The sequence below is a fragment of the Protopterus annectens genome, chromosome 4.part1, assembly GCF_019279795.1.
Source record: "Protopterus annectens isolate FY-2018-M chromosome 4.part1, PAN1.0, whole genome shotgun sequence".
Classification (NCBI taxonomy): domain Eukaryota; kingdom Metazoa; phylum Chordata; order Ceratodontiformes; family Protopteridae; genus Protopterus; species Protopterus annectens.
Genome location: NC_056734.1, coordinates 1,003,907,721 through 1,003,934,073, shown reverse-complemented (window position 1 = coordinate 1,003,934,073; position 26,353 = coordinate 1,003,907,721). Strand labels below are relative to the sequence as shown.

The 26,353-nt window shown below is 43.9% G+C and overlaps 1 protein-coding gene across 1 annotated transcript in view; it reads right to left on the bottom strand.

Moving 5' to 3' along the window:
* The window catches only part of DLG1 (discs large MAGUK scaffold protein 1), a 3,205,960-nt gene that overhangs the window by 2,981,150 nt on the left and 198,457 nt on the right, over nt 1–26,353 (bottom strand). Inside the window, exon 2 of the mRNA XM_044070715.1 lies at nt 12,356–12,526. Coding sequence (XP_043926650.1) covers nt 12,356–12,526 — 171 coding nt within the window. The remainder of the gene's footprint in view (nt 1–12,355; nt 12,527–26,353) is intronic.

Here is a 26,353-nt window from a genome sequence, read left to right as displayed (position 1 = left end):
TGCCTACTAAGAGGTCTGGAGAGTACATCAACCCTGACAGATGTCTCCAACATATTGGAGTGAGCCATACAGGGACTGAAAGGATTAGACAGGGTGGACCACTGAACCACCAGGGCCCACTGTAGCACTCAAAATCCAAAAAACAAGAAAGTACAGTTCTGTATACTTAACCATAAATGTAGATGTTAGAGTGTATTCACTGTTGCAGTCATCACATTTGGGGATATCCTGCCAGGAGTAGCCTTCAGTCGGCCCGAATACCAGAGGCTTAGTATTTCTTCGTTGGTTGGTGTCGCTCCAGAACTGACATCAGGTCGTCAGCGATATAAAATCAGACAGCGGATGCCATTACATTTGTTTTTCTTGCCCTGTCATGAGTCCCTCAAATAGGGAGCTAGGTTATGGTGAAAGAACACCACAAGTAGAAAGTAAACACCAAAAAATCCCTGTAAGGAGAGAGGAAGAGAGAGAGAGAGAGAGAGACATGGGGGATGGAGGGAGGAAAACCAGGACTGCAACAGTGAATACACTCAAACATCTACATTTATAGTAAGTGTACACAACTGTACTATGTTCTTCGTGTTTCACTGTTGCAGTCAAGAAGACCTGGGGCTGGCCAGGATGCCTTGCAAGACTGCTATGGCAAAGCCTGCCCTGGATTTGGAGAAGATAGGCGGGTGGTAATGCTTGGTGAAGGTATGAACAGATGTCCATGTTGCAGCCTCCAGGATGTCCCTGGTGGGGACCCCTCTGAGAAAGGCTGCAGAGGTGGAGGTTGCTCTGGTGGAATGTGTCCTGACCCCTTTTGGGGTGGTTTCCAGTGCTGTCTGTAGCAGAAATGGATGCAGTGTGCTATCCATTTGGAGATTGCTTGTTTGGATATGGCCTTGCCCTCTGCTCCTGCTGTGAAGTTGACTAGCAATTGATCAGTTTTTCCTGAAAGATTTAGTCCTGTCCAGATGGAATCTGAGCTGTCTGTGCACATCTAGAGAGTGCAGAATCCTTTCCCCCTTGTTTTGTGGGTTAGGGAAAAAGGTGGGCAAATGTATGGATTGGTTGAGAGCCACACTGGACACCACTTTAGGCATGAAAGATGGGTTAGTCCTGAGTGAGACTCAGCATGGAAAATTATGAAAGGCCCTACAGCCATGAGTGCTTGCAGCTCTGATACTCTTCTAGCTAAAGTGATGGCCAGAAGCAAGGCTGTTTTCCAAGAGAAATTTTAACTCTGCTGAACCTGCAGGTTCAAAGGGGGGTAAGTGTGAGCTTTCCCAACAGAAAGTTAAGGTCCCAACCTGGGGTAGGAGCTCTTTTGGGTGGCCTTAAGTTGTTAGCCCCTCATAGGAACTGTTTGATGAGAGGGTGCGAGAAGAGAGGAGGCTCTGTGCTGTAATGAGCAGAGATGGCAGAGGCCTGAATTTTAATAGAAGAGAAGAATAGACCCCTATGTATTAGGTCTGCCAGGTAATCCAGGATGAGAGGTAGGGAAGAAAACCTTTTCCACTTGTCAGCATAGGATTTCTTAGTGCTGGGGCATCTGGCCTCACGTACAACATCTAGGACTTGTTTGCTTATGGCTGGCAGCTTGAGGGGTGGTTACGGAATAAGCCAGGCTGCCAGGTTGAGGGTCAGCAATTGGGGATGCATGAATTCTCCATTCCCCTGGGTCAGGAGTGGTGGGATCTGAGGTAGGTACCATGGTGGCAGGGGTGACAGTCTGCGCAGCAGTGAGTACCAGTGCTGGCGTGGCCAGTCTAGGGCAATCAGGATTGCCCTCGGTTTTTCTTCCCTTATTTTGAGCAGTATCCCTGATATGAGTGTTAGTGGGGGAAATGCATAGACCGAGAGGTTTACCCACTGGAAGGATAAAGCATCTACTTTTCAGGCCTTGCTGTAAGGTTCCCTGGTTCAGATGATTGGAGTTGGAGGCAAAGAGGTCGACCTTCGGGGTGCCCCATTTCTGGGTTACAGGGGTGAAGGTTCTGGGGTCTATCTGCCACTTGTGTGGGTCTAACAGGTTTCTGCTTAAGTTGTCTGCCAAAGAGTTTAGACAGCCTGGCAGGAATTGTGCTAGCAGGTGTTGCTGCATGGCTGAGGCCGTGTGCCAAAGGGTTATAGTGAGCCTGCAGAGAGGATAAGAGCGAGTCCCTCCCTGCTTGTTGATACACCACATCACTGTGGTGTTGTCTGTTTTGATCAATAGAGGCCCCGGGGAGAGTAGGGGTCTGAAGGCTGTCAGGATGTGCTGAACAGCTAACATCTCTTTTTGGTTGATGTGCAGATGTACTTGATTTGGGCTCCAATAGCCCTGAATGCACCTGCCATCCAGGTGTGCACCCCAAGCATAGTCTGATGTGTCTGTGGTGAGAGTCTGGGTGGCGTGGGGTTGCGAGAAGGGAAGTCCCTTGTTGTGGTTGCAAGTTGCTGCCCATCAAAGAAAATCTTTCCTTAGACAAGGTGTCACTGGTATGAGAGTTTCCAGGTTTTGAGAATGTTGATACCAAAGACGTTTTAGGTACCATTGTAGCTTCCTCATATGCAGTCTGGCATATGGAATGAATAGGATGCAGGAAAGCCATTATCCCTAGAGCTTGCAGGATTTTCCTTGCAGATAACTGGGTTCTGGTGGCTAGTTGAGAGAAGTAGCCTGTCAGGTAGGCTTGTATTTCTGAAGTAAGGAATGCCATCTGGGATGCTGTGTCAAGGCTTGCTCCCAGGAATACAATTTTTTGTGTGGGGACTAGTTTTGATTTCTTTTCGTTGATAGTATACCCCAGAGAGGTCTGCAGGTCCTTTACAAAAGTCAGGTGCTGTAATAGCTTTTCCTGACAGACTGCCTGAATCAGGCAATTATCTAAGTATGTGTAAATTTGAATATTTCTTTGTCTGAAAAAAGCAATGGTGGGAGCCAGGCATTTTGTGAAAACTCTGGGAGCAGTGGATAAGCCAAAGGGAAACGCAGAGAACTGAAAGTACATGAAACGTAGGTATTTCCTGCATAATTCCCTGACTGGGATGTGTAGGTAGGCCTCTTTTAGGTCTAGGGTGGCTAACCAAGCATCCTTGGAAAGCATTGGTAGAAGCTGCTGGAGGGTGAGCATTTTGAATTTTGGTATCACCAGAAAGGTGTTTAGAATGGATAGATCGAGGATGGGGTGCTATGTGCCCTCTTTTCTGGGTACCAGGAAGAGTCTGGAGTACAAACCTTGGCCTATCTGTTCTGCAGGAACATGCTGTATTGCCCTCATGGAGAGCAGGGAAAGAACTTGCTTTTTGGCCTCTGCCCACTGGTTTGGAGGAAGATCTGGGAACCCTTTTGGGGTTGGCAGAGTGTGGAAATAAAATCTGTATCCCTGGGACCCTATGTTGAGGACCCATCGGTCGTTAATAGTGGTCCAGTTGCTTGCATGGAAGGAGAATTTTCCTCCTAGGGGCACAAGCAGGTGGGCAGAGGTAAGGGGTGGAGATGTAAAGTCATTGTGAGTTCTTACTATAAGGGGGTGGCTGTGCACCTCCCTGTTTTTGAAGAGGAGTAACTCCATTCCTTAAATCTCTGCATTCCATGTGGTTGCTGTCTGGGGGTCTGCTTCCCCTGGATCTGGGCTGAGCTGGCCTGGAGGGGGCAGGAAACAACCAGTGCTTGGAGGGGCAATGCCTACTGCACCTTGGAGGCTGGACCTGTAAGACGTCTAACTGTCTGCATAGATTTAGCTTTTTCTTCCATCTTTTTTAAGACCTCTTCTGCCTTGGTGCCAAACAAGTTGTCTTTGTTCAATGGTGCGTCCAATAATTTGGATTTGACATGGCCTGGCAAGGTCTGTTCCTTAAGTGAAGCATGTCTTCTAAGGACAGAACCAGTGACTGCTGTCCTGCAAGATGCTTCTAGGGCGTCAAAGCCACATTGCAAGGTGTGCTTGGTTACTTGACTTGCAAAATGCATTAGCTCTTGTAATTCTTTATTTTCTGCACAAGCAGGAAAGGAAGATATTTTTTTGTTTGAGGAGTTCCATGGTATGCTGCTGATATTTCAGCATGTGGTACTGACAATTTAATGCTCTAATTGCAAGAGTAGCAGAGGTTTACACTTTTTTCTCCCATCTGTCTAAAGCTCAGGATTTGAGGGGGTGGGATTCTTAGCTGAAGTTCTTTACCTCTGGGTCAGTAGTAGGATTTTTGAAAAGCAATTTGTGGGAGTCAGGGTCTCTAATACCCTTCAGGTTTCCTGGGAGCAGGAGGAGGGGTGTCAGGAGCCAAACTGGATTCCATAAAAACATCATCCACAACATCCAGGACAGAAGGAATGGCCAAAGTTCTGTGCTGTGGTAAATCTAATAATTCCCCAAGTCTCTTTTCTGACTGAGGATAGTCTTGACATTCCCACTGGAAATGCTCCCTTAAACTATGAAGGGTTTTGCCAAATGAAAAATCCTCAGATGGAGAGGCAGAAGGAATGGATTCCTCTGCATCAGAATCCTCATAAGCAGGGAGGGGTTCCGTATCTTCATATTCAGATGCATCAGAGTAATCAAGACTCCTGTTCAGATAAAACTACTGGGGACAAATCTCTTTCTTTTGTAAGGGGTAGCCTGGCTTCCCCTTGTTGTTGTTGTTATCTCTTTAGGCTTTTCCCGGTTAGGGGTCGCCACAGCAGAACTCCGGTCCGCTAATGATTGGTAGTTGATTTTTACGTGCCGAGTTACCAGCCCTGACGCACAACCTTCAATGAAGGTACGCCCATTCATGCACGTCTCCACGCAGAAGACGCTCTGGCTGAGAATCAAACCAGACAGAGTCTTACTGTGAGGCGACAATGCTACCACAGCACCCAATAAGCATAATAAGGTCTTCCACCATTTTAAGCATTTGAGACTGAGGCAAGGAAGCAGGTGCCTGGGCTTGTGCCGTCAGTTTTTTGGGTGTGGTTCATACCCTGGGCCTTAGAAACTCAGTAATTTTAGAAAGAACTGAAGACATGAAAGAAGTCATTGGTCTGCGTAGAGTATCGGTAGTGCGAAGTACTTCCTTGGGAGCCAGTGTCTGCTCAGCAGCTCCGGACCAATCCAAGGTTGAGACATCCACAGGATCCTTAGTCAAAGAAGAGTTTAGCGGCATACCAGATTCCAAAAGGGTCTTGGTAGCGGCCTGCAAATCCAAAGAAGCAGGCATCAGGGGCTGCGAAAGTGCTGAGGACCGGAGAACTGACAACTAGCTTAGCAGAAGCATCGTCGGCAGTTTTGGACCTGTGCGGTCCACCTCTGTCTTTATCCTTACATTTATTCGGAAGATCGGTAGTCGGATGGCTTACCGAAGCCATATCAGAATTCAAGGACTTAGAACAAAAACATCTAGCTACAGTAAGGGCCCGACGACGTATAGTTCTGGCATTGAACAAAGCACAAAAGCGGCAGCGGGGACGTCATCGTCTGGGCCTAAACAGGTGATGCAGTAAGAATGGAAGTCTCAGTGTAGTATTTGCTTTCCACAGGCGAGACAATTGTTAACTTTTTCTGACATTGCTTAGAGCAAGAAAAAAGGATCCCCAACGGGGTACTTAGCTTTAGAAGACTTCAATTCGGAAATGAAAACTCAGGTAGTGGCCGACTGGCACTCATGCAAACTGCTTCTGCTTTGGGATCCTTGGCAAGAAAGACTGATGTAATGGCGTCGGCTGCCTGACTTTATACCACTGACGACCTGACGTCAGTCCTGGAGCTACAGCAACCGAAGCAGAAATACTAAGCCTCTGGTATTTGGGCTGACTGAGGGCTAACCCTGGCAGGATAACTCCAAATGTGATGACTGCAACAGTGAAACACAAAGAACATCAGCACGTAGGTAAACCAGGCAGGATACAAAATGCAAAACGGTAGTAAAAAAAATCTAAAACCTGGAAACCTGAGATAAAATGTATTTATTCCGAACAGGAAAAAATCACAAAGCTTTCAGGATCAAGCCTTCATCAGTGAAGTGGAATAAATGCTGCATTTTACCTCAGTGTTTCCAGGTTTTGCATTTTTTTCCACTGTAGCACTCTCATGTAATACCTGGCCAGCGGAAACAGATAAATGACTGCTGCCATAGAACCCAGAGCCCTTAGAATGACTGACACTGGACGACGAGTTTGCTCCAGAAGAGATTGAACATGAGACCAGATAAGCACGCATCGGAGGGGAAGAGCTGCAATCTCCGAGGTAGTGTCCAGCTGAGTGCCTATAAATTCCAGCTGTTGAGACCAGGCCAAGGAAGATTTGACAAGATTCACTGTTATCCCCCAAGTGATAGAAGAGAAGAAAAAAGCGTGCGGTCTCCACCAGTTGCTGTGTGGGAGCTGTAAGGATCCAATCGTCAAGATAGGGAAACACCTGGAATCCCTGCAGCGTGAGACGAGCTGCTATGACTGGCATACACTTGGTAAACACCCGGGGGACTGTGACAAGTGCAAAGGGCAGGGCTCTGAATTGGAAGCGATCAGCTCCCATGCGAAAGCAGAGAAATCCCCTGGACCGCCTATTTTGATATGGATAGTACACGTCCTGGAGATCCACAGAGCACAACCAGTCTTTTTGTGCAGAAGAGGCACAATGGACTGTAAAGTGATCATCCAGAACTTTGACTTCTTGACCGAGAGGTTCAACTGACTGATGTCCAGAATCGGACGGAGGTCCCCAGTTTTCTTTGTTACCAAAATGAAGTGGGAGTAAGTTCCAGATCCTGTCTGTCCTGAGGGGACCTTTTGGATGGCTCTTTCTTGAATGAGGTTGGTCACTTCTAGGCAGGCTAACTCTGAATAGGAAGCATGTCGGGCAGAGTTCTAATTTTCAGCAGGGGGTCAGAAAAGGGAACACAGTAGCCCCTGGATATAATTTTTAGCACCCACTGACCAGTTGTGATGTTTGTCCAGGCCGAAGGGTGCAAAGATAAATTACCTTCAACTGCCTCCTGGGAGGGACAGCCGGGCAACACCTCAGGGGCACTGGAAGGAACCCTGGAGCCCTGGTTCTGTGGGCCTCCTCTGCCCCTAGAGTGGTGTCGACCATTGAAACCTCTCCCCCGTCCCCTACAAGAGTAATCTTCTTGAGCCTCCTGAAAGGAGGATTGCGACTTATGGGACATCATCTTGTTCCCCTGTTGGGTCTTGAAAAAGGACCTTTGGGGGGTGCAGAATTTGATCCCTATGGCAGTCAGTGCCTTCCCTTCTTGTTCACTGCAGGTTGTCTCCTTGACGTTTGGTCCAAAGAGTTGACCCACCAAAGGGGGCATTGGTGAACGACGCTTTAAAGGCCTTTGCAAACCTGCATACGCAAAGCCAGACATGATCCCTGATGGCAATGCCTGAACCAGACACCCATGAAGAACCCTCTGCAGCACTGGATATCAACCTCCTGGACGAACTGGCTATGGATGTGAGAGTGGCCAGCTTGGGAGAAAAGTACAGTTTTGTACCTACCATAAATGTAGATGTTCGAGGATTCCATTGCTGCAGTCCTGACTATTGGGTATAGTCGATCAGTCGGCCCGTACCAGAGTATAAGGCTGGCGTGGGTCGGGGCGCGCGCGTGGGCGGCGTCCATGCGTTTATCAGAGAGGCTGATCGCCGTCAGGACATTATTCTGAGACGCCAGTACCGCCAGGGTAAACATCTACATTTATGGTAGGTACAAAACTGTACTATGTTCTTCATTGCTGCAGGTAGAATCCCAAAGCAGAGGTGATAATGCTTAATGCACTGAACTCCAAGTAGCTGCTTTGGAATCTCCTTGCCATGATGGGAATAACAAAATGCAATGCAAAAGCCAATCCACCTAGAAATAGTTTGTTTTGACACAGGCTTGCCCTGGCAAAAGAAACAAACAACTGCTGAGACTGCCTGTGTACATCTGTGCAAAATCTTTAAATGAATAGTTTGGTTTAAAGCCACACTAGAAACCACCTTAGGCATAAATGGAAAATCAAAGTAATAGCCAACAGAAAAGCAGTCTTCCATGACAAGTATTTCAATTCAGTAGTAGCTGCAGGCTCAAAAGGTTTAAGTTTTCCAACACAAAATTGAGATCCCAAGCAGGAGTAGGAGCTATGAATCTTTATGGACTTTGTCCAATAATTCAGTAAGATATTGAAGAGCCACACAAAATAAAATCTCTTCCATTTTCTGCATACACTTTCCTTGTACTTTGTTGAGGAAGTTGAGACCTGCTGAGATGAAGAGAGTGTAGCTTGACATTGAGCAGATGACCGTCCTTCTGAGATCAGTTTCTGAAATACATGAAGATCCAGTTTCCACATCTGCTAAGGAGTTCTGTGCGCCTGAAGAGTTAGTTGTCTCCCATAAAATCATTGCTTGCCTGCATAGAGTTGTGTTGTCTGTTAGAATCAACACCTGCCCTAGAACATCAGCCTTAAAGTCCTATGTAGGCATGGACTCAGAAGGAAGTGGTAAGCTCCTTTATCAAATTCTTCTGGAGAGTGGTAAAACACGTCAAGTAGTTTAGTGCTCGGAGGCTGAAAGAAGCTGAGGTGAACACCCGCTTTCCAAATCTGTCCAATGGTCTCAATTCACGATTGGGAGGATGGACAGATGAACTCTGTTCTGCCAACACTTTTTTGATGGCGGCAGCTACCACAATCGCATCAAGTGGAACTGCCTTGGACCAAAAAGCCTTGTCAGATGGGGGGGCTCAAAAACTTATCTGCTCTCTTGGGTACTGGCTCTACTGTATCGAGTTCCTTTCAAGCCCTGCTGGCAATAAGGTTGATCAATGGGTCAAGCAGACAGGTACACCCAAGAGGTAGATGGGCCTGTACCGAAAGCCTCCAGAACACGGTTTCCTCAGAGGATGGGGGCTGGGTAGACAAACAGCCCTTGGCCTTAAGAATCTCCAGGATGTCTCCAAAGGAGGCATCAGGCAGGGACCTTAGTGACCCGTCCCCTTCATCGATATGTGTTCTCCATGAGAGACTCCATCGGAGAGTCGAGATGTCTCCTCTTACATGTCCTCTTCCGAGGGACTTCATTTGTGGGAGTCTCAGGGGAAGACTCAGAAGTGGTGGGGACCCCGATAGAGAGAACTACCCCCTGGAGGCAAGGTCAAATGGGCAGGCCAAGAGCAGGATGAGAGAGTCTGCTCAACCTCTGGGGCTGAAATGTAGCAGGTGAGTAGGCGAGTTTTTCCTCTGGTAGCAGAGAGAGATCTTTTCACCGCCCGGAACGCGGAGGGACTGGATGAAGGCCCCTCTCCCTCCCCCGCTGACACTACAACGGAGGAATGAGCAGACCCTGCCAGAACATCCAACCCTCTGGAGAATACAGGCCCAGAGCTATCAAGCGCTGAAGAACAGAGTGGCAGAGAGTGATCTGAAAGGCCTGGACCTGAACCAGCCTCTACGGATTCCAGGGGGACAACCCAGACCGGTGCCCCCACCTGTCCTGGGGGAAGGGGAGCAGAACTGGCCTAAACTCTGATGAGGTAGAGACAAGAGAAGTCCCGGTAACCCCCACCCCCTCCCTACTGTGCACAGGCTCCCCCCTAAGACCAAACTCTAAGGGGTCGAATGAGGAGAAGGAAGTTTGGGAGAGGGAGAAGGTTCCCTAATCCTGTGGGATGGGAAAGCCAAGAGCCCCATTTTGATTTGAGCCATCAAAAAAAGGACCGCATCATTCTGTCCATATCAGAAGGAAAGATGCTCCTAGAAGATCGGGAGGAAACAGGGGACCTAGCTGAAGATCCGTGCCAGGACCGTGAAGGCCTATGATGGTATGGGGAACTGGTCCTACTCAAAAGAGTAAACAAATGATCCCTCCCGCAAGATCCAAAGGAAGATGCTCAACCAAGATGGGCTCAGACAGGGGTCTCAGATACGACCATAACTGATCCGAGGAAACATTAGGGTCGAAGGGAATAGTTCTCAAACCCCACAGATCCAAAGGGACTGGATCCATGACCGGTCTTACTCTGGCTCAGATCCAAAGGCCTCGAACCTAAAACCCTCGGATCCAAACGGCTGGGACTGGAAGCCCTGGATCCAGGAGTCGACCCTGTAGAAGTCCTCTGATCCGAAACCCTTGGATCAGACACCGCTTAAGGCTAGAGTTGGATCTGGGATCCAACAGCCTAGCTTTCTTGGAGAAAGCTTCTCCTGAAGAGAAAGAAGGCAGCTTTCTTTTATGGCCCAGAGGGCCCTGACTTGGTGGAGGACTCCTTAACCAACGGAGACTCCTCCCTGAACCAGGCCTTTTAAAAGAAGAAGTTTATTCCGGTGGTCTGACAGAGCCCTGGGGTTGAATGCAGCACAAATGCTGCATTCAACCTCCAGGTGGCCAGCGCCAAGACAGTAGAGGCATTCCTTGTATGAGTCAGAAACTGGCATCTTCCAACCGCACAAGGAGCACCTCTTAAACCCTAAAGGCTTGTCCAACATAGGGAAACATAACCAAAGCTGAAGGGAACACCTAAGGGGGATTGGAAAAACAGGCAAGAAGTCTAAAACCTAAGAACTGTCCCTACACAGAAAACACAAAGAGACCAATAAAATATCAATCAATAAAACTGAAAATAAACAGCTCAAGGAAATGGTTTCTACACTACCACACTTGCCAAATCAAAAAAGGGTGCCAAAAACCCAAAAAAAAATAACAGGAGAGGGAAATACACAACTGTTCCCTCAATGGAGTACACTAGCTAAAACTTGGAAAGAAAGGGAAAGGCTAATAAGAAATCCCAACTAAAGAAACTACTTACTGAAAAATACGAGGAGCTGAGCTATCTGTGTCTGACAGTTAAAGCAGCAAACAAAAACAAGATCTGAGGGGTTAGAGGGCAGCAGAGCATTATGGGAGGGGAGGAGCTTGAGCTAAGTTGTTGCCTAAGTGTGCCGGCTCGGATCTGATGTTGGATCCTAGACCCTTACATGACTGAATGGTGACTAGGATAACATCATTTCAAAAGTACACAATACATGCGTGTGTCATCAGCAAAAACTGAATTAACATATGCAAAATGTGCAGTGATACTTTGTACGCCATTAATGCTATACAAAGTAATCTACAATGAACAAAACTACAGAACATACACAGAATGTGAAGCTGGTTATTCTTGTACACGGTGCTGTTCCCCAATCTGTCACCTCCTCTTAAGGTGTACCTCTTCTCGCATTTTACAAGCAAGAAAAAAAAAATCTCCTTTTAAACTGCAGCAAGACACAGTTTCGGAAGTTTAACCACAAATGCAATACCAGCATTAATTTCTGAACACCAGTAATGCACCAAGAACACTGATTATACAGCAATTCAGTCCTGACTGCAAATGCATTACTGGTATTCAGAAGTTCTGGGAATTCAGCAAAGACCAATAGAGAGCTATAGATCATGCTTCTTAACACTTTGTGCCCAGTGTGGTAGCCTTCTCAGCCCATCCTAGCTACCCCTCTTAATGAATGTGACAATTATAATGTACAGTAAATTTTAACACTGCTGCTTTACCAAATAAATGTATCCAAAATGTACATATACGAAGCACAAGCAGCGATTCTGGAGGATGGGCTGTAGCATATTTAACAAACTTACACACAGCACTTATCCTGGCAAGTATTTTTTATCAGCCCCCTTCACCTGATGGTGTGAATTCAGTCAAGGCAAAAAATCTGTTAAGATACACAGACCGAATGCTAGGACTTTCAATAGCAATATTGATTCTGAACACTGCCAGGTTTATTTATTTCCTATTTGTTAACTGGACTAGAGCACCAATTCACAAGGACATAGGCTGACACATATACCCAATGGCAGATCACCTACCAGTATCGCATATATTTCAATCTCACATTTTGCATGACCACTGTTGCTCTCTTTTTTGGGCTGTACAACTCTTGCATATGAAAAATAAATGCTGTACAACCTGGCATCCTTTCTTTAGAGTCCTCTAACAGACATTTTTCTCCAAAACCGGTGAATGTAAATGTAGATGACAGTAGACCCCAAGAAATCAAAACAAACTTCTGGCCTTTAAGAAAACAGCTTCAAAAAGCATTGTTAACCTGGTATCAACCTAATGTTCTATAAAGAGTTGAAAAAACTTTGACAAACTCTTGCACACTGTGTGCACACTCGCTCAAGTGTCAATTTCCCAACAAAAACAATTGCAAAACTCTGCAATGCATTCTTCTGTATCATATCAATCATTACCACTTGGGTACAGGAATTAGTGCACAACAGAAACTTGCTTCTTTGATATGTAATCACATTCCATACTTGTCTCTCAAAGCCTGTGGTTATTTTCAAAACCCATAGTAGAACTAATGACAAAGCACTGGAAAAATCAAAGGAAGTAACATGTGACACTATGCTGACTAAATGACCTACCTTCAATGGGGATATGTGTGAATGGGACACATATCCATGTATATTTTCTATCTTTGACAAGTTCTTCTCAGACACATGAACGAGTTCTGGGCCTTTCACTTCACTGGCAATGTGCAGGGACGGAGAACCATGTTCTTGAGGAGGTGTATCATTATCCTGATAGCGGTATTTCTGCAAAACAAAAGGTGAAACGTTTAGGCACATTGCTGAATAACTTCCGTATATGGACCGAATACCCCTTTAAATGTAAATGGAATGATACAGATCAGAGAATACTGGTATCCTTTCAAATAATCCATTTAAGGTACTTTAAACATACCAAAACAGTTATACTGTTCACTCAAATACTCATTTATGTTTGAAGTTTTATACTAACCAAAAATGTCCACTTTAACAAAAGTATTATTGAATCTTGGGCAACTCTGAGTCAGCATGTCATAGGTTTCTTGGCAAGTACTAGGCTAGCTGTCATTTAGGGCTATTTTAAACCTAGTCAATTTCCCTTTCAAAGGTGAAAATTACACTCTGTACCTTGGATCTGTGAGGTAAACGGATCTATATCATATGAGCGAATCGCACAAATTGCGAACGCTCATATCATCGAATGTACTGGACCTCGAACAGTGAGGAAAGGGCAAATATCCCATTCTTCACTGTATTGCGATCTCAGAAAAAGCACTTTGAGGTCCAGTATGTTCGATATTATGAGTGTTCACAATTTGTGCGATTTGCTCATTTGATAGAGACCCGAGGTAACCACCTTAACCATTACACCATCCCCCACTTTCTACCATCAACCTTTGCAGTTTCTCAGCAATTCGGGTAACTCTTAATTTAAAGCACAGACAGCCAAAGTTCCAGACTCATGATTTATTTTCAGTGCAATCTGTGCTTTCACTTCCCTCAGAAGTTAAAGCAATAATAGCTTTTGGGTAGTATTTTCCCTGGAAAGGACATTGTTGACTTGAGTCCAGGCAGTACAGATTGCTTAATTCCTCAAGAGGAATTGTCAATGCATTTCTGTACATGAACACTGCTGGGTGACAACAGCTGCAACCTCTACAACGACCTAGAACGATAACACATAAAATAAGGTATTTCAGTAAGGGAGTAGCTCCCACGCCATGTCAAGTAACAGAACCCTGGAATCTGAATAACACTTAAGTATGGCAGCTAAGCCTGCAATATAGTGCATAAAAGGACTTTTTGAAAAGCATACCAAACAACCTGTACTCCTGAGTTTTTAGATTCTGCAGTCCTACTGCTTTTACTACAAACCTCTAACATAAGCAACACAAAATTAATTCACTAAATGACACCTAAAATCTGTTCTAACAAACTGACATAGACACACTTACTGTACAAATAAAATACAAGTGTAGAAAAATTAACAAAACCTCTTTCTGCAACAGCTAAGAGCACATCTGCTGTATCTAATATCTTGGTTCTGCTGCATCATATATGGTAGGACAGAATTAGTAATGTTCACGTACACAAGCAATGCAGCATGACTACTGAAATGACAGGGTTCATGATAAAAATGGGGGAATCATCACATTCTTAGTGTATAACTGATGTGACAGGAGGACAGGTGATCCAAAATATAACTTAGTTTCCCACTTCATATTTACTATTTGCTCATCAAGTAGTGAGAGATAGACAGCCCATTTTCAGGGGATGGCTAGGGAGAAAAGCTCCATTAGACTAGCTAGGACAAAGGGAACCAAGCTTAAAGTACAAAACAATGTTAAATCAGTAACAGACAAAAACATGAAGGATAGAAATCATAAGTATTGATGATACAGAACAAGAGATAAAAACATCACATGCACTAAAGACATTCTGAACATAAATAAACGCTGCAAGCACGGTCAACTGACTAAATGTGACCATCCAGTAACAGCAACTGACTGAAAGCAAAGACTTTTACTCTCAATCAGTTGCTGTTACTTCCTAGTTATGTTTAGTCAGTTGACTTTACTTGCAAATATGTAGTGTTGTGTGATGCACACGATTTTCAACCTCTACGGAGAAGGAACACTACAGAGGACATCAATACTAAAGGTCCCCTAGAAGTAGCACAAGCTCATTTATGTCATTAACAATAACAGCGATAATACTGTCACTGCCTTCTTATTAATCGGGTTTAAATCAGACAGTTTAAGTTGATTTGAAGTTACCAAGACGATGGATTGGAGCTGTTCTATCACCATAATTGCTCTGCCATTAATATGAAACAAGTGAAGGCTCCTCCACAGCTGCTAAATCCCATGGTCAAACTGACTAATTACAGTTGCAACTCTCCCATCATCTGAAGCTAGGCCCATTCTCATTTTTAAAATTGAGAAATTTACGGAGGCAGCCCTGTTAACAAGGCACAGGAACCAAGTTCTAGGCAACCCTGGAATCACACGCACACACACGCACTATCTGCACCAAAGCAGATTACAGCAAAACTATCCAAGGTCTAAAAAGGTGTGCATAATTTACATTGAGTGGCTCGTACTATGCAATAGGGAGTTCTAGCTGCTTCAGAGATGTTTGTGTCTTGCTACACCTGAAGTCTGGCTAACAGAGCATGCCCCTGCTAAAAATATTGTTGAACTGGAGGCCTCAAAGAAGTTTCTCAGTCAGTCTAAGAAGTGTCCCTGTTATTAGCCTTGTACTGACAGACTCTTAAGTAGTAACCCAGGTTTTACAATCTTGGCCATGAAAGACCTCTGCCTATTTCATACACAGTAACAGGTACAGGTAGGGCTAAAACATAAGCAAATATAATTAACCTCAAAATCTCTATATTGGACACTATACATCATCCAATGCCTCCCACTCCTTACAAATAAAGGCTGTCTTCTCTTAAAACTATCACCCCACCTACCTTTTTTATCTTTACAGAGGAAATGGATGACTGTATAAACAAAAATTTTCACAATCATGGATAAACTTCTCGAAGGTCTCTATCTGTAAAGCCTGATGCTGACCCTAAGGACATCACAGCCCCAAACAGTTAACTGTAAGAAACCCTGAAGGATTAAAGAGAAAAAATGAACTGCGATGGCTGCTACAGTATAGCCGTGATGTCACAACTGCTGTTATGTCTAATGTAACACAATTACTCCTAATAGGAAAACAGAGCTGCAAGTGCAAAAAAAGTTTAAAAATTCTTACCATAACACTAACAATGAACACAGTCTTAAAGTAATCTATTTTTTTAACTATAAATGGTAAAGTTAAAACTATAGCCAAAAACACCACAGATAAAAATGATCAAAAATTCAGTTCAGCGGAGCTTCTTATTGCTTTCCTCAAAATAAATAAACCTATGTATTACTGTCTTTTACATCCCTCCTATGACAAAATAACTATACTGGACGATATCCTACACTGGATATCCATAACATTTTCACAAGAAAACATACTACTAGGTAATGCGAACGTCAATTGCTTGGACAAACTCAACTCCCCTACATCTAGCATGAACTTTAGTTTGACACAACTAATTAATTGCCCCACACATTATAACAAGACATCAAATTCCCTATTAGACTAGCTCCTAGTATCAGATCCTAGCTAATACTCCACCACAGGTACAATGTCAGACTCTCTCGACGATCATCTCCCAAATCTATACGACCAGACATCTCACACATCCAGTTAAACAGCAAATTTATAAAATAACAGGCAACCTGTCCAAGTTTAATCCAGAAATGTTCATTACTACACTATCCTCTTAACTGGAACTTCCTAAAAATCCTCCCCTTAGATGATTCTGTAAATGAATTCAATACAACTTTTCTAAAATATCCTAAATAGTCTCACACCGCCAAGAGGAAAGACGAAAAACAATGCAATTTGGCTATCCAAAGAGATTAGAATGCTAATGCAGGATAGAGAAAAAAGCATGGAAAGAATGGGCAAAATATAAAAAACACCTCTAACTTCAGAATGCTTAGCAATCGTGCTAAAAAACTAAATGAAGACAAAACTATACCGTAACAACTTTTAGAATAATACTAAACACAAACCCTAAAAAAATTTGGACATCCACTAAATAAATCTTACATCCTGGCCAAAAATTCAACCCACTCCCAAAAACTCATCACTCGAAACTACAATACAGTTCAACTCTTATTTTACAGATAGTACAGCACCACTAACCAAGGATTCCTCAACATCTAATCCCAACCCTGTCCAACAGCCACATCCTCTTTCTCCTTCAAATATATGCCCACATCCTATATAATAAAACTAAACTTAAACCATGCTCTTCTTCAGCTGATGACCTTCCAAGCATGTACCTACAAATACCAGCCAACAGCTTTGCATAATCTTGTCTCAATCCTTATAAATAGGTCAATCCAGTCCTTCTCTGGAAAGTCACACATTATCCCTCTACACAAAGGAGGAAATTCAGACATTAATAACTTTAGACCTACAGCAATCTTATCTCCCCTCAACAAAATACTTGAAAAATGTATTTAAAAACAAATGTTGGACTATCTCCTGCAGGAAGAGCTCCTATTCCCTACACGAAATGGCTTCTGTCCTTCCCATAGTACTAGTACTGCCCTTCTAACCTACACAGATGCTGTCAATAAAGCTAGACATAACAGCAAACTAGTATCTTCCTTCTTTCTAGACTTGTGCCTTCAACACAGATTGTCACTGCAAACCTCTACATCAAATGTCTTTACTAGGTCTCTCTCAGCCAAACCTTCTATGGTTCAAAAGTTATCAGTCAAGTATCAGTCAGTAAAATGGCACTCCACACACTCTCCTTACCTCCCAGTCACCACTGGTGTACCATAAGGCTCTGTCATTTGTCCACTCTTCAACATTTTCACCAACACCCTTATACATCTGCACAACAGGCTACCCTAATACAATACACAGATGATTCCACTCATTTGCACATCTGGCAACAGTGTACACCTCCAAAAAATTACACAGGAAGCTGAAAGCCACTGAAACATGACACCATAACTCAAAGCTCATGCTCAGCCCCAAAAAGTCAATACAACCCCCCCCCCAATTGCCTACCTCATGAAAAATAACTAAATTTAAAGTCCTCTCTCTTGATAATACAACCACTGAAGTCACTTCTCACAGAAAATTATTAGGGGTGATAGTGGATGATAATCTTGCATTCGACCTGCATATATCCAATTGCATAAGAAAAACTCATCAAAAACTAGGGATGCTTTACAGAGCCAAAAACTCTCTCACCAACGCAACTAGAACTACACATGCCACTACTTGCCTTCTCCCCACACTTCTTTATGGTGTTCCATCCTCACTAACCTCCAGGTTTCACAAAAATTAAAATTTGAACAATGCTACAACAAAGTTGCTAAATTTGCAGCAAATACCCCCTACAGAACCCCACCACTGTATAGCACTAAAAAGCCTAAACTGGTTAGAACTGCCGCATCAACTAACATATACACAACTTCTTACCACCTGTAAAATTATCCAGCATCCATCTGCCTGTCCAGCACTAAAACACATTCTACACAACTATGCTCCCAGTCTGTCATTACAATCAATTGACTAAACTCCCATCTGTCTACAACCCTATCAAATCGACTGGGCAGTGTGTCTGTGCTCGTAGAAGGTTGCCGAGGCTTGGAACTCCTTACCTGTATCCATCAAGTCAATACCCTCCCATCCATCTTTGAAAACCACTCTGAAAGACTTCCTATATAAAAATATTTATTTTTTTCTTGCTCAAAACCAGGATAAACTATATCCCTAAATGTGAACAAGTACCTTTGCATTTCAAATAACTCTTTACTCTTCCTTCTCCACTTCTTACTTTTATCAAATTCTCTTCCCTAACTTTTTCTCTAAACATACTATAAGCCTGTTCTGTTTTTCTCTCACTTCATATTACAATTTCTGTTATTCCTGTATTAGACTGACTTACCTTTAATTTCTCTACAGACTGCAAATTTTCTCTAAATATTACGACTGCCATAACTTCCATCAATTCTTAACCAATGTTTTTAATACTATTTCTAATTTGTTATAAATATTAAAACTGCAGATGTTTTTTATTTTATTTTTTAAACTGTAAAATAATTGTATTTAAAATGTTTTGTAATAATTTGGAGCTTTTTCCTCAGGCCTCCCCTGAAAATGGGCTTCTACCCAGTTGGTCTTTCCCTGTATTCAAATGTCAGTACATAGATAAACAGATAAATTAACTGAATTTAATCTGACTGATTTAATGTTTTCACACCCTGTCAGAAATTTCAGATGACTTAACATGCTTAAGACACTTGGAATGGAATTTTCCAAAATGAACATTCAAATCTACTGCCTTTTAATATCATCCATATGGCCTCCTGTTTATCACCAGAAAATGAAACCAACAGCGTGGGTCTTTCCTCCCCCTTGTCAACTACGTTCTATGAAATTACAAAGCAAGGCATGCTGTTTACTACCTCAGTATTTCTTTAAGCAGATGAATACCAAACTCCTTCACCAAAAAGGTAATGCTGCTAACATCTTATAGGACACATTTATAAAGTGGGACAGAAACAGAAATACATACACACAGTCTTCAATGCTCAGTTTAGAAACATAACAGTAAATGCTTCCTCTGACCCCGACTACTACATACTAAAAAAAAATGCTCAAAAGACTTTAGAAAAAAGGTCTTCGATTCAAGCTGGCTTTGCAAAGATATTTTTCTACCAAGGGTCTGGTAAATGGTTAGTAAAGCTTCCAGCTGAAGTGAAGGCTCAAGATACGAGGAACTGTGCAAGCAAGAAAAGGAAGCTAAGGGTTAAAGAAATTCTATTTTATGTTTTTCAGATATACACCCAGGAAACTGCCACTCTTTCTGCAGTAGGATCCTTTTATTTATTTTACATTTAACTGGGGAAGTCCACTGGACTGAATCTGAAAGCATAGAAGGTGGTGATTTGGAAACCATTGAGATAGTGGAACCCGTTGAAGTATTCACATGTGGAGTTTCACAAGAGGCACTATAGGTATATAGCAGCTGCCATGGATCATAGAAGCTGAAGAACCTCTCTTGCTGAAGCTTTGTTTTGACAGAGTATCACCTGGAGCTGGAGCTTCATTCTCTGCAGTCTGTGAACTGTGAGGGACACTAGTTAAGAACAGGTGTTGAAGACTGCTCCAATTAACTCTATGGACTGGGTCAGAGCAAGGTTGGATTTCTCCCAATTTACTGTTATTTCCAAAAGTCTCGCCAGGGAAAGAGTGTACTGCAGGGCTGCTACCAGAAGATGCTTGAGGGGGTAAGGAGCCAATCATCCAAATACAGAAACTCCCGGAATCCTTGCAATCTCAAGTGAGCTGTGACCACTGCCATGCACTTTGTGAACACACTGGGGGCTGTAGAGAGTCCAAACGGCAAGGCATGAAATTGGTAGTGAATGGCTCCTAGCTGGCAGCGAAGTAGTCTCCTGGAAAGTTTGTTCATTTTGATGTGGTAATACGCATCCCGGAGATCTACAGAGCACATCCAATTGTCTTCCCTTAGAAAAGGGGATTGAACCGTGACCATCCAGAATTTCGTTTGGGCAACAGACTTGTTCAAATTGCTGAGATCCAGGATTGGTCTCCAGTCCCGTCTTTTTTGGCACAAAAAAGAATCTGGAGTAGAATCCGGATTCGCATTGGTCTGGTGGGACTGTTTGGATGACTCTTTTTTGACACACCCTGTTTATTTCTGCAGCTGCTTCTTCCCTTTGACTGGGCAGAACTTCGGGAAGTTTTGTAAGAAGCTTTGGATAAGCAATGAGGGGAATGGTGTAGCCTCTGCTTATAATTTTCTGCACCCAGCGATCGGAAGTTATTGATTGCCAAGCAGCATGCTGCAGAGAGAAACAGCCCCAGACTGCTTCCACAGGAAAGCAATCGGGCCACTCTTCAGGAGTGCTGGTAAGGCTGCCCAGAGAAAGAATCCCAGGGTCCCTGATTACATGGATTCCCTCTCTGCCTCAGTAGGGGCGTCTTCCAGAGTTGTTACTCCCTCTGCCCGAGGGCATCATTGCCAAATTTGGCACAGAAAGGACCCTGAGATTTTTTGTGCCACAATTTTCCGCTCCTCTGGTTCCTGGAAAAGGAACGTTGTGGACTGGAAAAGCGTAGACCTACGGCAGACAGGGTCTTATCGTCCTTCTCACACCTGGCTAGGACGTCTTTTATCTTAGGGTCAAAAAGGGAAGATGCTTCGGTTGAAGCGTTCAGGAAGGAAGACTTAAAAGGGTCCATGAAGTCACAGAGGCGCACCCAGGCATGACGTCTCATAACTATGCCAGAAGCCACCGCTCTAGCCGCCCCTTCATATTACATGTGAGAGCAACCTCAAGGATGAATTGGAGATAGATTCCAGGGTTGTGAGCTGCGAGGCAACTTTATCTCCTACCCCATCAGACACCTGTCCTGTGAGCGCTCTAGAGAGTTCGGAAACCAAGTCTCTTTGGAGCCTTGTAAAATTTGCCAAATAATTCAGAGACCATATGGCAAAAGTCGCTGAAGCAAAAACTTTCTTCCCTAATCTGTCTACAGCCTGGGACTCCCTGTTGGTCGGATGAACAATGTAACTCTTCTGTGAGATCCTTTTTTGTGGCCACCTCCACCACCATAGCATCAACTGGTAAACCTCTAGACTAATGTGGGTTCGCCTTGGGGGGGAGGGGGGGATAGTACCTTGTCAGGTCTCCAACGGATCTACTCAACAGAATCAGGGTTCTTCCAGGCACGCTGCACCACGAGTTGTACCAGCTCGTCTGCAGACAGGGTCAACCAAGAGGTAGATGGCCGGGCACGGAAAGCCTGCAGAAACAAGGACTCCTCGGAAGAAGGGTTAGTGGGCTTCCAATCACCCCTCTGTTTCAACATTTCAAGAATGTCCCCAAAGGAGACATCATCAGGGGGTGACTGTGGGGACCCTTCCCAGTCATCGAAATCAGTATCATCTGTCAGACACTATTCAGGGGAGTCTACGTGCTTCCTCTTGCATGATCTCTTCCATGGTGGCTCTTCAGCAGGGGCCTTTGAGGAGAACTCGGAAGAGGGGGTGCCCTGTAAGGGAGTCTCCCGCGTCTTTCGTGCCTGGTGTCCCAGGGTGGTGGCTTGTGTCAGATGTAGTTCAGGGGAAAAAAAGAGGTCTGGGGTTCTGACATCAGTGGAATGCTTCCAGAAGCAAGGGCCTTCTCCATAGCTCGGAAAGCAGGTCTGCCCAAAGAGGGATAGGAGCCTGGAACCGAGGGGGACAACCTTGGAACCAAGGTCACACCCTGCTCTGTCGGACCCGCTCCCAAGAGAGGAGCCTCAACCAGGATTGGTGCAGACAGAGCTCCCGGCACCATGGACGGAACTGTAGACACACTTGGAACTGTACTCCAAGCCGAAGAGCCTGCAGCCCAATCGCAAAGTTGAGGAAGGCTCGCTTCTGAAGGGACCGAAGGCCAAAGGGACAGTCCTGGAGCCGCATTGAGGTCCACTACTGGCACCAAAATGGGGGGTTCCGAAAAGAACGGTGATGAAGTCTTTGGAACTGATATCGTCAAAGGAGGAGAGTAGGATGGAGTCTGTGGAGAAACCAACCCAGGTCCTGCAAGTGGATGGGTCCTAGATGGAGTGGGTATCCCCCTGGCTGTCAACAGCTGATCTACAAGACCAACCACGTCAAACTCAGAAAGGCTCCTGGTGGATCTAGTGGACACTCCCGATGCGGAGTCAGGTTGTTCTAGGAATGGACTATATACTTGCCCTAGAAAAGGATCTGTTGATGGAGAGTATCGGGTCCGTGGTGTAGAGTCTATAGGCACTGATATCTCAAGTTTGGAGACAGGAACCAGTGGTGTTAAAGTTGTTATTAGAACCGTGAAAGGACTCTGTACCGGAGGGACACTCTGAGCTGACACAGAAGGTTCAGTAGTAAACGTAATCACAGAGGTAGGCATCGAAGGCATGCACTGTGCCGAAGCAAGAGCAATCTTTGAAAAATCTGTAGTCAGTTCCCTAGACAGTGTCAGAGCCGAAATAGGTGTCGACAAAGGAACAGTCATAGTCTGAGCGGAAGAGATTGGCGCTGATGAGACAGACTTATGCTGCGAAGACAATTTCGGTACTTTAGACTGAACAGACTTGCCCTGGTCACCAGAGGGTGAAGTGGGAACAGAGTGGGACCTTTTCTTTTGTAGGAAGGGATGAGACCTCCATCGCAGAAAGGGCTTCTGAAAAGAGCGTCTTAAGGAGGCCCTTCAGAATCCGTTTTTGCGCTCATTTAAACTGGGCTGACTAAAACTTTGGAAAATGACACAAGGAGGTTGCACCAAAAGATGGAGCACCCCCATACAATAAACACAGTCATCATGGGAATCACTATTAGGCAGATTTCCCTTACAAGAAGCACAATGCTTAAAACCTGACATGCCTTTTTTTATCAGATGTCACGAAAAGATATAAACACACAAGTCAGAAGGAAACCAAGTGGAATAGAGGCGAAGAGTTTTCCTTTATTTATCTATACACATGAGATAAGATGAAAGGAGAAATACCAACAATGGTATTGAAGAAATACCACAAGGGGTAGGGAGAAAGGCTGTACCACCGATGGTACTGAAGATTGCCAAAAGGGTAAAAACAGGAGGGTAAAAAGGTCTATCAATAGATTCAAAAGTAAAGAAATATCAAAGTACCAGCAAGGAATAAGAAGTAGATACAAAATATCCAGGAAAATATCAAAAAGTTAACATATAGCTGAGAGCTTGGCTTGAACGTAGCTTTACGGCTATACAGCAAACAAAATCTGGGCTAGTAGGGAGAAGGGCACTGTGGGTAAAAGCTTAGCTAGAGTGTTTTTTGGCTGGCGCGAGCTTGGTATTAGGCCAACTCGGTTCCGAGGACGGAACCAACAACCCATTAGTGATGAATGGAAAGAAGATTAACAACATCAGATCACAGTTTTCATTGCTCAGTTTAGAAACATAACTGCAGTAAATGTTTCCTCTGACCCTGACTACTACATAGTAAAAAATAAAAAAAACACTCAAAAGACTTTTTAGAATAAATGGTCTTCGATTCAAGCTGGTTTTGCAAAGATATTTTTCTAACAAGGGTCTGGTAAATGGTTAGTAACGCTTCCAGTTTAAGTGATAGCTGAAGATATGAGGAAGTGTGAAAGCAAGAAAAGGAATCAAAGGGTTAAAGAAATTCTATTTTATGTTTTTCAGATACACATGCCCTAATCAAGGAAACTGCAGCTCTTTCTGCAGTAGGACCCTTTTATTTATTTATTTTACATTTGTTAACTGGGGAAGTCCACTGGACACATGTCCATTTTCAGTGGAAGCCTGAGGAGAAAAGCTCCACATTTAAGAACAAATGAGATAAGCAATAAACAACTGTTATGGAAAATCAAGTACACAGGGTAAAAACAATTTTGGACATTTGCATAGACGAAAGACATAAATTAAGTAAATATGGTAGCAAGAACAAATGTAGACAAAGTATAACAAGATTATAACACGTAATCAAATCAGTAGGCAAGGTACGTATGGATTTACATAGATAGTGGGCATAATTTGCCATGGGAAGAGCCTTTGACCATCATGAACGAAGTAGAGGACAATGAGTAGGAAGCATAAGGGCTGTCCTGGACCAGTACAACAGCAGAGCCAGGCTGATTTGAACTAAGTTATTAGTGATTTTTTAAACTGTGGCAAAGATATGACAGAAGAACTGTGTGTGGGTAGTGAGTTCCCTATTTTGGATATGAAATGAGAGAAGAGCGACTCTCCTGCTAGGTTGTAGGGTTTGGTTACCTCAAGAAGGAATTTATTGTTGGAGCATGTTGGAGTATGATTTTAGTAGGTTTTTTTACCTTTAGAAAACAGCTGAGTTAGGGAAAGTACAGTTGTGTATACTTACCATAAATGTAGACGTACAATTGTATTCACTGTTGCAGTCATCACATTTGGTTTATCTACCTGCAGGTAGCCCTCAGCCGGCCTGAATACCAGAGTCTTGGGATTTCTGCGTCGGATGTGGTCGCTTCTTCCATGACATCAAGTCGTAAGGGGTATAAAACATGCAGCCGACGCCATTACATCAGTTTTTCTTGCCCCAGATGTCAGGTGCCCCCAAAATATGAAGCAATTATACGGTGTAGAACACCCCCAGCAAAAAGCAAATACACATATTATAAGATATGCCAAACCAAAAAGGATAGTTGCAAGCAAAGACAATCAGGTGGCTGGAGGGAGGGTAACCAGTACTGCAACAGTGAATACACTCGAACATCTACATTTATGGTAAGTGTACACAACTGTACTATGTTGTTCGTGTTTCACTGTTGCAGTCATCACATTTGGATTGATTCCCAAAGCTAAAGGAAAGTACAGCTGTGTACACTTACCATAAATGTAGATGTTCGAGTGTATTCACTGTTGCAGTCATTACATTTGGGTAATCTGCTGGCAGGTTGCCCTCAGTCGGCCTGAATTCCAAAGTCTTGGGTCCTGCGTCGGTTGCTGTCTCCTCTTCCATGACGTCAGGTCATCAGAAGTATAAAACCAGCAGCCAGCACCATTTTCTTTAGTTTTTCTTGCCCCAGATGTCAGGTGCCCCCAAAAAGGTAGCACAAATATATATGTATAAAAACTATATATACATGCATAAATATAAACTTTACCTTCATCTACAAGCAACTACACCACATAGGTTGTAGAAGATAGAGAAGGAAAGAAACTCCAGAATGAAAGGGGGGGGTGGCAGGCAGGTAACCTGGACTGCAACAGTGAATACACTCTAACATCTACATTTACGGTAAGTGTACATAACTGCACTATGTTCTTCGTGTTTCACTGTTGCAGTCATTACATTTGGGTAGAGTCCCAAAGCTATGGTTGGGAGGCTGGAGCTAAACAACATTAGGTGCGGCTATAAGGCCCTGCAGAACTGCAGTGGCAAAGCCTGCCCTGGACTTAGAGTAGAGAGGCAAATGATGATGCTTTGTAAAGGTGTGAACAGAACTCCAAGTAGCAGCCTCTAGAATGTCTTTGGTTGGTACTCCTCTGAGAAAGGCTGCTGAAGTAGCTGCAGCTCTGGTGGAATGAGACCTAATGCCCTTGGGCACAGGTTTGCCGTGGTGTAAGTAGTAGCAGAAACAAATACAGTGGCTTATCCACTTTGAAATAGTCTGCTTTGAAATAACCTTTCCTTCTGATCCTGCATATGTCACTAGCAATTGCTCAGTTTTTCTTAGAGCTTTAGTCCTGCTCAAGTAGAATCTTAGCTGTGTACATCCAAGGAATGCAGAATTCTCTCCCCCTTGTTCTGCGGATTTGGATAAAAGGTTGGCAGATGAATAGTTTGGTTAAGAGCCACACTGGAAACCACCTTAGGCATAAATGTTGGATTTGTCCTCAGAGACACCCTGTCTAGGTAAAATATGATAAAAGGCTCCACAGCCATGAGGGCCTGTAGCTGTGAGACTCTTCTTGCTGAAATAATTGCTAGTAGCAGAGCTGTTTTCCATGATAAGAATTTTATATCAGCAGTAGCAGCTGGTTCAAATGGAGGCAGGGTGAGCGTTTCCAACACATAATTGAGGCCCCATGCAGGTATTGATGATGTTCTAGGAGGCCTTACATTTTTGGCTCCTCTAAGAAACTGCTTTAGTAAAGGATGAGAAAAGATTGGTGGCTCTGTATTGTAATGAGCTGAAACGGCAGAGGCATGGATTTTAATTGATGAGAAAGATGGGCCTTTGTCAAGCATCTCAGTCTAGTATTGTAATATCTGTGGAATATTTGGTTCTGCTGTATCACTTCCTTGTGCTTGATTCCAAGCACAGAATCTCTTCCATTTATCAGCATAAAATTTTCTAGTACTAGGCCTTCTGGCTTCCAAAATGACATCCATCACAGCTTTACTGAGAGGTGTTGTTTGTATAACTATATGATCAGCCATGCTGCCAGGTTCAGTGTCTGGAGTTGATTGTGCAGGATT